Source organism: Tribolium castaneum, chromosome 5 (assembly GCF_031307605.1).
Source record: "Tribolium castaneum strain GA2 chromosome 5, icTriCast1.1, whole genome shotgun sequence".
In the NCBI taxonomy this organism is placed as follows: domain Eukaryota; kingdom Metazoa; phylum Arthropoda; class Insecta; order Coleoptera; family Tenebrionidae; genus Tribolium; species Tribolium castaneum.
Window position 1 is genome coordinate 9,550,520 of NC_087398.1, and position 12,852 is coordinate 9,563,371.

Below are 12,852 nucleotides of genomic sequence, written 5' to 3' on the forward strand. Positions count from 1 at the left end.
GGGAAAATATGTGGCATGTATAATTAGTGCTTCACTTAATTTATGTAAAAAACGTTATACACAATTGTGCAATGGTGAATTTCCATCAAAACTTAGACCTGTAAAATCTTATCAGTATACAAGAAAGTAGCGGAAAATGATGAAAAAAATTATTGTCAAAAAGATACAAAAGGCTTTTGAAAATAAATAACTATATGTTTGATTGTGTAAATAACATACAAAATTCTGCTAGAATTTTTTTCTACTTTGAAGTAAGGAGAATATTATCTAAAACCACTTAAAACCACTTACTTGGCAAAAATAATTAAGTCCTGGTTTTTTTTTTCTGTTTTAGTTTAGATAAATTACTTTATCTAAAAAATTGTGGACCAAACCTTAACAGTATTGTCTGCTGATGAATGTGATTTCCGACCAATAAACTGTCTAAATATAACAAATCGCAAAACAAACATAAAATTCCTTGGATTCTTTTTTGACAGTAAACTATACTGGACACCTAATGTTTAGAAACTTGAAATAGATTGTTCACAGCAATATTTGCGAGAACAAAAAATAAAATCAAGCATGAACGAGAATGTGGGGAGTTCATGTTGCAGAGTGTATTTCAAAAAATATAAAATAGTGTTATTATTTTTTCACTTTTATTATTTTGCATTAAATTTAGGAAATGTTAGGAAAAATATTTCAAGTTACCCCTCTTTAGCAGATGTGCACAGTCGATGACCCACAAAACAAAAAACCTTGTTAACTTGCCTGTTCATTTAGCAAAAAATATAAGTCTAAAGACCAGTTGATAGAAACGTCATTAATATAATCCGCAATTAAATGCGTGATTAACTGGGCACGTGACCAAATTTGCGTTGTTAACTTTGTTAACTTTTAACAACAAAATTAATTTTAACAGAACTTTATACAAACGGGCCCTTATTAATTTACGGCTTTGTAATTTTCATAATAAGTTTATAAGCTAATAAGCATAAATGTCCCGATTTTAAGAATTTAAATTCCCACGAAAACAAAATATATCTAGCTAACTAGGATTTTTGATATCTTGACTTAATTTTTCTCGACTAGGAATTCCAGGAAAATTTTGAAACTTCAATAAATTTCTAAAACCTAAAAAAACAAAGTTTCCAATAACGAGAAAACCGTTCGTTTTTTTTGTCAATATTTTGAACTCTGCATTATTGTCCTGATTTTGAACTTGATAGAGTGATTAATAGTTTTTGAGATGTAGTAAAAAAAACTTAGCAGACTGAATATTTTATTATACGTATTTGAATTTAATTTTCTTATGTTTCTTGTATGCATTCTTTTGATTTATTTCTATATGTTTTGGCAATAAACTTATTTTTATTATTAGATTATTGTCTTGTTACAGCGGGCCGATACCCTGCCCGCCAGCAGCGAGCCACCTGTAGTGCCTCCACACCGCGATCCCGTCTCGAACAGCCTGAAAACGCGTTCGATGGACGCGAATTACAGTCGAGGAAGACGCAGCAACTTCTACAGCTCGTCAAGCAGTCGACGCACATTGCCCATGGAATTGCAAGAGTCGAAGCGGAAGCCGTTCCAGAAGCAAGAGGAGCACCACCTGCAGACGTCGTGCAGTCTGCCGGAGACGCCGATCTTCGCCAGGGGTTGTGACATTCCACGAACGCCTCACCGGAGGGCGCCCGATGTGCCCGGGGGCACAGCACCAAGACAGAGCAACACGATCGGCAGTCTGAACACGATAGGGAACATGTCCACGGGAGGGTACAGGAGAGGCATGTCGAATCCGGGGCTGGAACAGGCGTTCAGAGGAGCGGAGCTGTTGAGGTTGGCGGGCGGGCCTGGCAGGGGCTGGTACCCGAAGCAGAGGCACAGAAGGCCCGCGTCCATTGAACACTTGGACAGGATGGCATCGGGGCACAACCCCTGGGAGCCCAACAGGAAACCTCTCACTCTCCCGCCGAATCTAACGCCCAAGTTCTTCCAAAGATCGCCCAGGGATGCGCTGAGAAGAGTTACCAGTCTGCTTATAAGGAAAGGTACAACGAGAAATCTCTTCTTTAGGTGCTAATCACAAATATAAAGTGGAAAATACCACAAATATGGTTTTTGTTGCCTTTGTAATGTAAATATAGAACAAATTCCAATAATACCTATAGAACCTTAAAACCATCAACAACCCCAGTTAAAATGGGGATCAAATTAAACATTTTAACTCCGAAAAAAAACACTTTTATAAGTTGTATAAAAACCTGCAACCAATATTAATATTGTTCAGTTTATGACATAAATGTTTAAGAAATTTAATAATTAAAATTAAAAGAAATTATTTGTGCTATGAATTAATTTCAAGCAGTAATTTGATTTCTTTTGACTAGACGCTGTAAAATTCTTTTTAGTTGTGAGCCTCTTTTTTACAAAAAATTGTAGTTAATCAAGAAACCATTTATTTATTTATTTATTCAGCGATTTCCTGGCTTTTTAAATCATTTAAAACAAGTGAGTTTCTGGTTCAACAATGAGCTACAAGTAAATCATTCAGAATTAGCTGAAATTACGTAAGTAGATAATAAACAAGTACATACCTAGAGATAGGTATTTCATTTTTATTTCTTTTTTGTTTTAAAAACGTTTTGGTTTGTTTCGATGAAGTCTCTTGAAATAGACAATAGTCGTTTCTGAGTAAAAAGAACGAATCACTCAGAATTTGGTGAAATATATTATAATATAATTTAGATTCCTGTTTAAAAACAGTATGTATTATCACTTAAAATTGTCGAAATTTACGTAATTTGCTCGTATCTCAGCGAATTTTCGGCTAAGAAATCTTTTGATATTTGAAAAAATACTTTAAAATAAATTGATTTGTTTGGGAGCTGTCAGAAGGATAGTCTTGTTTTAAACAGGCAAGAAATATTCAATAAATTTAGGTCAGAATTAGTGTAATTAATTACGCAGGTGACTAATTTTAATTTTCCTTGAAAGTGATTATAACATCGCCATCATTTTTATGTCAATTGTCTGAAGCCATATATCGTAAATGATAGCAGCAGCTCCTGCTTGTTCTGACTTCTGAATTAAATTTTTATTTCTTTTTTGTAAATTAGGTAGTATTTATTGATATTTATCGGAGAATTTAAATATACCTTGTAAATACAATGCAATTGGAAATACAAAAATAACTGTTGATATTAATTACAGTTATATGCAAAATGTAGATAGAAATATACACCTACACCAGTTATTTTTCTAAAGCGCCTGCTTGCGAAAATAACATTTAAATCTCTTCCACAGTGTAAATCTGTGTGAATAATTTAATTTTCCTTTCACATTACGTAAAAATTACCCATGTTTCAATAATTTATTTTCTTTTTTTTTTGTTATTGTTTTAATATTTAATCACAAAAAATTGTCAACATGTGTCTGCAATTCTTGTTCAGTTATCAATTATATCATGTGATAAATAAATGCATAACATCACGGTAAATCCACATTCCCAATATTTACAGAAATAAAGATAAAATTTTATTTACAAATCAATACACTGGAGTCTGATGATGAATCATTTTCTGTAAGAAAATCTGAACCTCTCGCCAACAGATGTCGCCCCATGCACCGTGCGGCGCCTACTTGGATAATTTTATCACATTAGAAAAAACCAAATCACGTGACTAAGGAAGAATGTCCTTGAGATCTTCGTCTTTATTTTGAAAATATGACTAAGCGGTTTATCTGAGCAATTTTTGGATTACACATATCTATTAATAATCGCAACGTTATTCATGATTTTTCCCTTAAACAAGTTATTATCAGTAGGTAGATCACATCTTTAATTTAGAGATTTTTCAAGAAATTGAGACGATGACCTTCACATTTCACAATGATTTGCACTGCTTTCATATCCTTATCAGAATGGTGTTTATTATTTAGTTATTTTTTCCTTCATGGAAGCTAGTAAATAAATAATCATTTCTACAATATTTCCTTCCCTCTTTGCAGGAAACAATGGAAAAGAACCAAGGAAAGAGAAGGAAATTGTGTCGCCCACGATCCACGAAAATGCTAATGGTGAGTTCAAATTGTAAAACTTGGTAACAAATTTGTGACCTTTCTTTTAAATCACTTGAATTGAATTTATCGGTTTTGTATGGGCGTCGATAATGGGAATACATTGGCGTACGGTAATTTCTGTTTACCCAACGCATTTGAAACCTAACGAACAAAAATTGAATAAATCCATTATTTTACAGTCTAGTACACAGGTGATAAATTTGTCGAATCGTCCAAATTTTTGGCATCGAGTCCTATCTTCGTATGACTTGTCACTAGACACAGATTCTAAATTTAGTCACCCCCCACTGTATTAAGATCCATTATGAATTAAAACACCTTCCAGATGTTCCCATCTTTTATCTATGCAGTTTTATTTAATCGACTAAAATGTTGAACTTTTCCTAAATTAAAAGAAACACCTTGGTGTTTATTTTGGGTGTCGGCACGTTACGTCAATCTTTAAATGAACTGGGGCATCTTTGAGACATTATTTGACAATTGCTATCAGTTTTAAAGGCTGTTATTAATTATTTATACCTCTGAGATCACTGCTGATGCAATTTTTATTTATCGCTCTTGTGCATGGCCGAGAAAAACACAGTTTTATGGTGTCATTGCGAAATCTGACGATGGCATAAAGGGATTATACGAACGAATTTCATTTTGTGCCTCCGCCCATGTGCCATTCTTTCCCTGCAATCCCCAACACTCTGGATCAATAGAAAGGGAGAGTTAGCAACAGGGCAACTCCGCAGAATTATCAACCCGATATTTATTGCACTAGTGAAGTAACATTGTACCTGGCTATGTCATTAATATCAAATTTCGGTGATTTTTCCGACGTCTATTTCGGTAACACAAACATATAAATAGAGCTAATGTGCTTCTAAGTGGGGGAGCAGAGACACGCATAACTGGAAACATATTATGTTACCTTTCGCACCCCGAAAGGAGGACATTTTGGTCGAAAATATCTCCGCTTGGAAAAATCTCAAAGTAGGCAAGTGGGTCGTTTTGTAGCCGGTTAAATACTCGCATTTAAGTAAACAACGATAAGCGGCTTTATGGAATAAGTGGTCATTAGCGAAATGGTACGAGTTTTTCAGTTTTCAGAGAACGCATTTTATCAGCTCGCTTGACAGGATGATAAGCATAATTTGTTCGTCTTCATAGAAAAATTATTGGTTCTAAGGGATGCTCCACGACGTGACCTCTGCATCTTTATTTACCAAAACACCACACAAAATGTGCGGTTTTATTGCCTCACATGTTCCACCAATAAAAATTTAACTCAGGTCAAACCGAAATTTGCTGGTTTTCATTAACCTGCTTCAGTCGGGACCCTGCATTATACATTTTCGAAATGACAAGTCGAGAGAAGTTAAACTTGCAAATTGAGTTATTATTGTTCTCTTCAACCTAAATCCATTAGACATTCGCACAAAGTGATATCCCGGAATGGATCGTTTGTGTGGCTCGCGTTTCTACAATTTAGTCAAATTGCTCAAAACAAATTCTGGAACGTTTTAGGAATGTATTTACGTATAAATGTGTTTTGCCGTTCGACTGATTTTACTTTTATGGTTGGGAAAAAATTAAGATGAAATGTTTTATGTGCCTGGTATTTATTTCTAGTAAAGTTCTACTGAATCACATCCTGAATTACCAACACCTTTTAAGGCCTAATTGATGTACATATAGGAATAAGTACATACTTAAGTTAATTCTTTTGTTCTTCAGTATTCTGTTATAGTCTGCAGTTTAAAGCAATGCGAGGAGATAAAACGATTGGTTTTGTTGCAATTCACGTAAGTGTCCTCATAAAAAGGCACCGATTGACATGAAACTGTGTAACTAAATAAATTTGTAAGTCCAAGTTGGACGCATTATTACTTAATTTGGTTTATAAAATAAGGGAAAGAAGATATTTAATAGACCTACCCAAAAACGTCCCCACTAAATTTAAACAGTAAGTAATACCAGATACTTATCATATCACAAACACAAAGTGATTCAGACATCAATCAATTTTATCAATTTTTCACATCGTTGCGTTGTCACATTGCCTTGAATAATTATCCTTCTAGTTCTTGATTGATTTGTACATTTAGTTTTAGTTATACGTTCAATTTTTTAAATTAAAATTACTGTACAAGTAACAAGTAACCTTTTATTAAAAAATTGGGGTTTTTGTTATATTTGTACCTCGATAGCCGTTCAGTTTAAAGTAACGTAAACCAATTAACTCGCTTTTATTTAAAAACGATTCGAGTCGATAAACTGAACTTTATTTAAACGTGTTCATGAGCTTTCTAGCTAATAATCAGATGTAGTCTGATCAACAACCGTAAGGATTGCTGGTAACTTAATGAAGACTGAAATTATGTAATTAAACTCTTCCATATTAAAATTCTATTTTTATTCGCGTGCAAGTGTTGTAGATGTTATCTTGAGCCATTTAAATTTGAGAATTGTTCAATATCAATTTGCACTATTGCAATTATTTTAATGATTTAATTGAGCAGATATCGTCCCTAATAATCGACGTAATTACTATACTTAGTAACCTTGAAAAGAACTAATATAATGTCTTCCCACATCTATCGATACTGTAACTTTATCTGCCTTACAAAGAAGGGCAAACATATTATTCATGCCTTACTCGTTTTCAAAGCATGTATCCCATAATTGACATTTGATAAGATTTCGGCAGTTCTAGTAACTTTTATAATAGTTGAAACGGGAATTCTGATAGAGTTTACATATTTAATGATAATAACCCGTGATTCACTGGTTAAAGCAATTAAAACATGTGCTCGCAAGCATATACTTACCTTTTACTGTAATCGTGTAAACACATGGGAGTATCAGGCAACATTTAATTTAATAATAATTACAACTTGCAAGTTGCTGACAGTCATTAATTAAATTAAAGTCTATAGTAACCAAATTAGCTATTAATCTGAGTTGGTTTTTTATAGGTGCCCAACTAAAATAAAAATCTAAACTGGTGCTCCAGCAGGTATGTTTGACTTTATTGTTGCACCTTTTTAGTGGCACTAGCACTAGCAAATTGTTTCGACGATGATTTCATCCAATAATGGTCGAGCCGGAAATAACTCACAGCGATTACCTTTTTCGAATTTTTACCGTCTTGCCTTCGCTGTTATTTAAATCTGCCATGAGTTTAAATTTTTAACTTTGAAAGAATAAAAAATCGTTTTAACATTTAAACTTTACATAAATTTGGCACCCACACGGCTTCAGTTTGCATTAATTCGGAAAATTTCCATGATAAAAAATGCAATTTTATAACAGTTGATCGTTAAAATGTTTCCTCTTTATTTCAAACAAGTACCTAATTACTTAGCCGTATTTAGCGAGATATATAAAACGCACGGTAAGATGAGTGTCAGCAAACATGCCATATTCTGTTCCCTTATCAACACTAAATGGAATGTCGCTTAATCAATTTCAGTTTGTGGTTTTGCGTTGCCACGACGGTTTCCTTGAAACTTAGTAACGCCAATCCTGTCTTAAATTTCCTTCATTCAACATTCATTTTTGCTCCAAACTGTAATTTTCAGCCATTATTTTTGCACCAGGTGCACATTCCAATATCACAAAAAGTAATTGGAGGTAATAAGCGGGAGTTTAACATTTGTGAAAACACTTAATTTTCCAACACAAATAAAGTGTGGGTTGGAATATTTCGGTTTCTTACGCAACACGAGTAGGTTCATACAGGTATTGGTGCAATTAATTCGTGCATTTTTATCAGTCATTTAGGACATCGAAATTGACGATAAAACCGTATCATTAAAAATATCAATTTTGTCAACAAACTGTATAAAGTACCTCTTTAAGAGATAAGACAGTTCTGCTTACTCCTTTCCTCGTTATCACAATTTGTTAATTCTGAAAAATCCATCGATATTTGCAACCAAAAAACACCCTTCCATGTATTTATTTTTAGGAGTTAGCTTACAATTTAAATTCAGAGATAAAGTTATTCATGTCGCTTTTGTTACAAAAATATCAAATTTATATTTATACAGGGATAACGTTTAAAATTACACGTTTTACACACGCAATCACGCACTAAGCTGGGGGTTCTTTGATGCTTCAATTTTCTGGTACAAGTATTTTTTTATCAAATTACTCATTTCGGGTAATACATGCGTAATTCTTTTCTACATTTCACGTTACATTTCGCACCATAATTCCACCAACTTTCTTAACAGTAATGAAAGTGGAAAATTGAAAACAGTTTTTTCTTTATTTCAAACAACAATCGTTCAACTGGAAAATTCATATTTTGTCTTTGACCTCAGAATTGTAAAAATTAAAAGTCAAATTCAATACGTTAACCTTTCGGTGACTGACATTTATTTTTTATAAAAGGATGTGAGTTGTTTGCTTTTCTTGTGTCACATTTTTGTGACATTAAAAAATGTTGATTTTATTAATTTCATCATCTTATAAACTAATATCACTGGCTCGAAACTAATTAATGTAATTATCCACCTTGCTAATTTATTTTGAAGCCTTATGAGATGTTTTCTTTGATGAACTTGATTCCTAAATCGTTTCATTGCTTTAATAATGAATTATCAATAAAAATTAACTGTTCATTTTTTAAAAGTTAGCGATTTTTTTAACATTCATTAAGAGTATCTAATCGCAGTTATGATGTAATACAAGTGCCGTTTTCCTGTCGAGTAATCTTTATTAATCGATAAACAACGTTTGAAACAACTTGGGCGTGTGTGAATCTTTCAATATTCTTTTTTCCAAAAAAGTTAACACAAGTGAGACACTATTTGTAGAATTATTAATTAATAGATAAGATAACAACACGTTCGGATCTAATTAACAAATCAAACGAGTTCGATAAGCCAAAATTAGAATACTAGAGATTATTCCACGAAGTATTAAACTGTTAAAATAAATTAAACTCAAATGACTACTTATCATATCAAGAACAAATTTTTCGCGTCTAATGATCAATAACACGTGTAGATTGTAAAACTGACTGCTTATGTTTAGAGGAATTCGCATTATGTCAAGTTAAGGAATTTGCGCTGTAATTGATATTAAAAAAAATGTCCGCTGTGTCTCTATTTGCTAATTAAATATATCAGAAAGAAACAGCACTCAAACAATAATTGACTGACAGATTTAAGTTACGTTTAAAATAAAATGTGAGTTGATTCCTTGTTGAATCAAACAAAGACCTACCATTTATTTAATCATAAGGTGTAAGTTCAGTATATTTTATAAAAGGTTATTAACAACAGAATTCGTGACCTCTTGATAGCTGCGAACCGTTAAAATGCTTGACCAAAGAAAAGACATAATGAATGTTTCACAGACTTATGTTTTTGATTATAAATTTAAAATTTGTCCCAGAAAGTACCTAGCTTCCGGATGCCGAGAAGTATAATTTTGATTAAACGCTGACTTAAACACTTTATTGTTTTCCTGCAGTAGAAAGTTCCACTTTTGTTATAATCATGCATAAAAAATCCATTTTATCCCAAATGTTTGCTCCTTTGACCTTAACCGAAATTCTCTATTTTTTATTCCTGCTGCAGTAATTAAAATGTAGTTTCTTTTACATACATCATAATTATCATATGGCGTCCTAATTTTTATGTTTTTACAAAAATGTGTTATTCTTATAAATAGATTATACGAAATGATGGAGAAAAATGTAATAATGAAATGTGAAACCTGAATTTATGCTTGAAAAAAGCAAAAACGAATGAAGTACTTGGGGATGTTAGACATTTTAATGCTGGGCCCACCCTTGCGTAACAGGATTTGATTGAAGCCCCAAAATACCCATCCAACATTCCCTATTTCAATTCATAATCACATGATTAAAACGGTAACTGCCTTGGTGCCATTATCATAATTAATATTGGAAGGTGTAATCCCAAATTCCCTGGTTAAACAAATGAATATTTTAATTAAATTGTTGCCAACATGGCAACAGAGTGTACACCTAAGCCACGACCTGTCGTCAAAATTTCCACACATTGGTGAACCTAACTAACAAATTTTCTCTTTGAATGATGCAACTACCAAATGAGGAGTGCTTCCAAGTTGATTTATTTTATTGCATTGTTCGTCTCGCGCCTATCGTTAGCAGATGTTCTCTTCACCCATTTCCATTAAAAACAAATTTTCGACGTGTGAATTGAGATAAATGAGGGCTTGATCTGTTTGGAATGCCGAAGTCGTGGATCGAGAGGCATTTCCAAATTTAGATCTTCTGCTGATAAAAATTTTTCGTCGTCAAATAAGTGTTATTGAATTACTGAATCTCTGAAATTGTCTTTAAAACTGCGTAAAAACCCCTAGTGAGGCTGAGGAAAAATTTAACGAGAGACTCTCATTGGGCAAATTTTTTGTGAGTGATTCTGGCTACAAACACATTATGAGATAAGGGTTGTCGGGGTCTCGTACATTTCCGGGTCGTCCTGAAGTCGTAGATAAAAGACCCTCGGCCGAGATGATCGACGTTTGGAAAACTAGGGGATTAATATTTGAAAGGAAAACGAATTATCAGCATGCAGGAAACGGTCGGAAAACTCATGCATCGATTTGCATAAACAATCAAATCGAACAATGACGAGCTTGTCGAACACGCCGATAAGTTATCGCATTTTACAATTAATTTGATTGTGAATAATAAGGTTTTGTTTTTCACTGATAGGCATTTTAATTGATTTCGGCTGGCTCATTGTGGCAAAGTCCGGATCTGATTAATCGCTGCTGGATATTGAAACGGACCTGGATTGATTAACGCTGCATTTTTCCGCTGTTGGTTTTGTTGATTAGAGATTTGTTTCAGGAGAGGAAGTGCAGAAGAAAAAGGGATTCTTCAAAAGCTTCTGGAAGCGGTCACGGCATTACTCTTTAGAACAGCAATAAAGTGGTCCCCTTTCCCACGTATAGAAACAAATTTATCTGATTAGTTTTTGTGTACATTTTATATAACAATAATTTAATAAATCTAACCGATTAGTATTACTATTTGTATCGCTAACAAGAAAAGAGCACTTGATCCTAATATTACATAGTTGTAGATATTTTAACTAATTTACGATTACGACATTGTGTAACAAGGAAATTTGAGAACTTTTCGTCTGTAACAGTTTATACTTTTTGCGGTTTTTGTTTTATGTTTTGCTTTCAAACTGTATAATTGTACATTAGTTTTATTTATAAATTTTATTTCTATCTGTGTGTTTTTGATTTAATAAAGTTTATTTAACGATAATTTTGTTTGAGTTGGGCCAGTTTATCGATAATGTAACAAAATCAACAATTATTTTCTAAAATACGTTTTTAAGGTCGTGTTACAGATAAGTCAGAGAACACTTTTATACTTATATTGCCAACTTTCTATACCATAAAATCGATTTAAAATAAACCTGATCCAACCGCTAATAAGGCATTTCTTGAATTTTGCAAAAACTGACCCGTCCCCCATCCTATCGCAAAAAGAATTACAACCGAGTGAAGATCTTCGTATAAAAGCAGGTTGTTTGATGATTTTGTATAGATCAGGTTTATGGAGGTCTTTGAACTTGGTCCAGCGAACAGACAGCCATTGTAATCTGTATAGCAACAACGTCCTTAAGCCCCTTTTTTAAACATTGTTTCCAGTTACATAATTCAAATGCGTTGACAACCAAAGAAACCGAGCTCTCTTCATCGCTTTATAATGACTAATTGTCCTCAACATAGCAGTAACGCGTCATTTGGTAAATTGTGGTGGATGTATCGCAGAGTTGGCTCCTTTTTCGCCAATCGGCCTGAAATATCTCTTCTGAAGGCCACTGGCTCCTATGCAATCACACAGAACCATCGGAGGTCGTCTGCCTCGGCTCATGTTTTCTGTTTTACTAGCACAATGCACTCGATAATTCCTTGGTTATTGTGCACACAGGACCACAGGTAAGTGCATTACTGTATTTGCATTTGACTGCAGTCATTTCCGGAGCAACAACAGACGGCCGTAACACTTGCTGGGCTAAAAAGGAGTGTAAAGGCACGTTTTGTCCAAACGTGTTACCAACTTGTTTGGTTCGGTCGTAATAGTAATTTACATGTAAAATCTATCAGATGGTTGATTTATGCCAGTGTAACCTTGTCTGATGTAACTAGGCTAATAATATGTACTCTGCTTTAGAAAACTTACTGCCTATTAACAAGTGATAAGTGGAACGAAGGAGTTTGTAAGTGCACCTGTAGGTACGCTTGCTAATTTCTCGCAAAAAATGTAATCAAAAACCATCCAAAAATAAACAAAAAGGCGCATTCGAATTATCCTTATTTTTGCCAAAAATTGCGAATCAGGAGTTATTTGCAAAATCATAATTTTTTGCTGAATACCTATTTTAAAAAATTGTAGATGTGTCAGGAGTAGTATTAGGATGACAGAGATTCGAAGAGGTATTCGCCAAAAATATCAGTAATGCAAATCCTTCAGGACTTATTAGGAACCCAAGAAAATTGTTGCTGAAAAAACATTTAGATGTGTTCCAACATTACCTTTACAGTAACAAATCGCACTTTTGTTGAGCATTTTCTTCAGTCGAACAATTTTTTGCTTGCAAGCACGAAAACGGTAATTAATTTGTAAAAATGTTGAACTTTTTTTCTTCTTTCCATTAAATTTATTGAGAAAATAAATTATCTCTAATTGCAATATTTGCATTCATGTATCAGTGTAATAATTTAATTAGTACGTTTTGTAATAATGTCATTATACCCAACTATTTTTAGTTG

At 33.4% G+C, this 12,852-nt stretch overlaps 1 protein-coding gene across 2 annotated transcripts in view; it reads left to right on the top strand.

Moving 5' to 3' along the window:
- The window catches only part of LOC659317 (uncharacterized protein), a 109,587-nt gene extending 98,249 nt beyond the window's left edge, over window positions 1–11,338 (top strand). The window contains exons 9-12 of one of the 2 annotated variants that reach the window (XM_015980024.2): window positions 1,382–2,033; window positions 3,994–4,062; window positions 7,029–7,069; window positions 10,910–11,338. In XM_015980024.2, the coding sequence (XP_015835510.1) occupies window positions 1,382–2,033; window positions 3,994–4,062; window positions 7,029–7,045 (738 nt within the window). In that variant the 3' untranslated portion in view covers window positions 7,046–7,069; window positions 10,910–11,338. The remainder of the gene's footprint in view (window positions 1–1,381; window positions 2,034–3,993; window positions 4,063–7,028; window positions 7,070–10,909) is intronic. The other variant, XM_008195032.3, reaches the window with a different exon arrangement.
- Window positions 11,339–12,852: the final 1,514 nt, after the last annotated feature.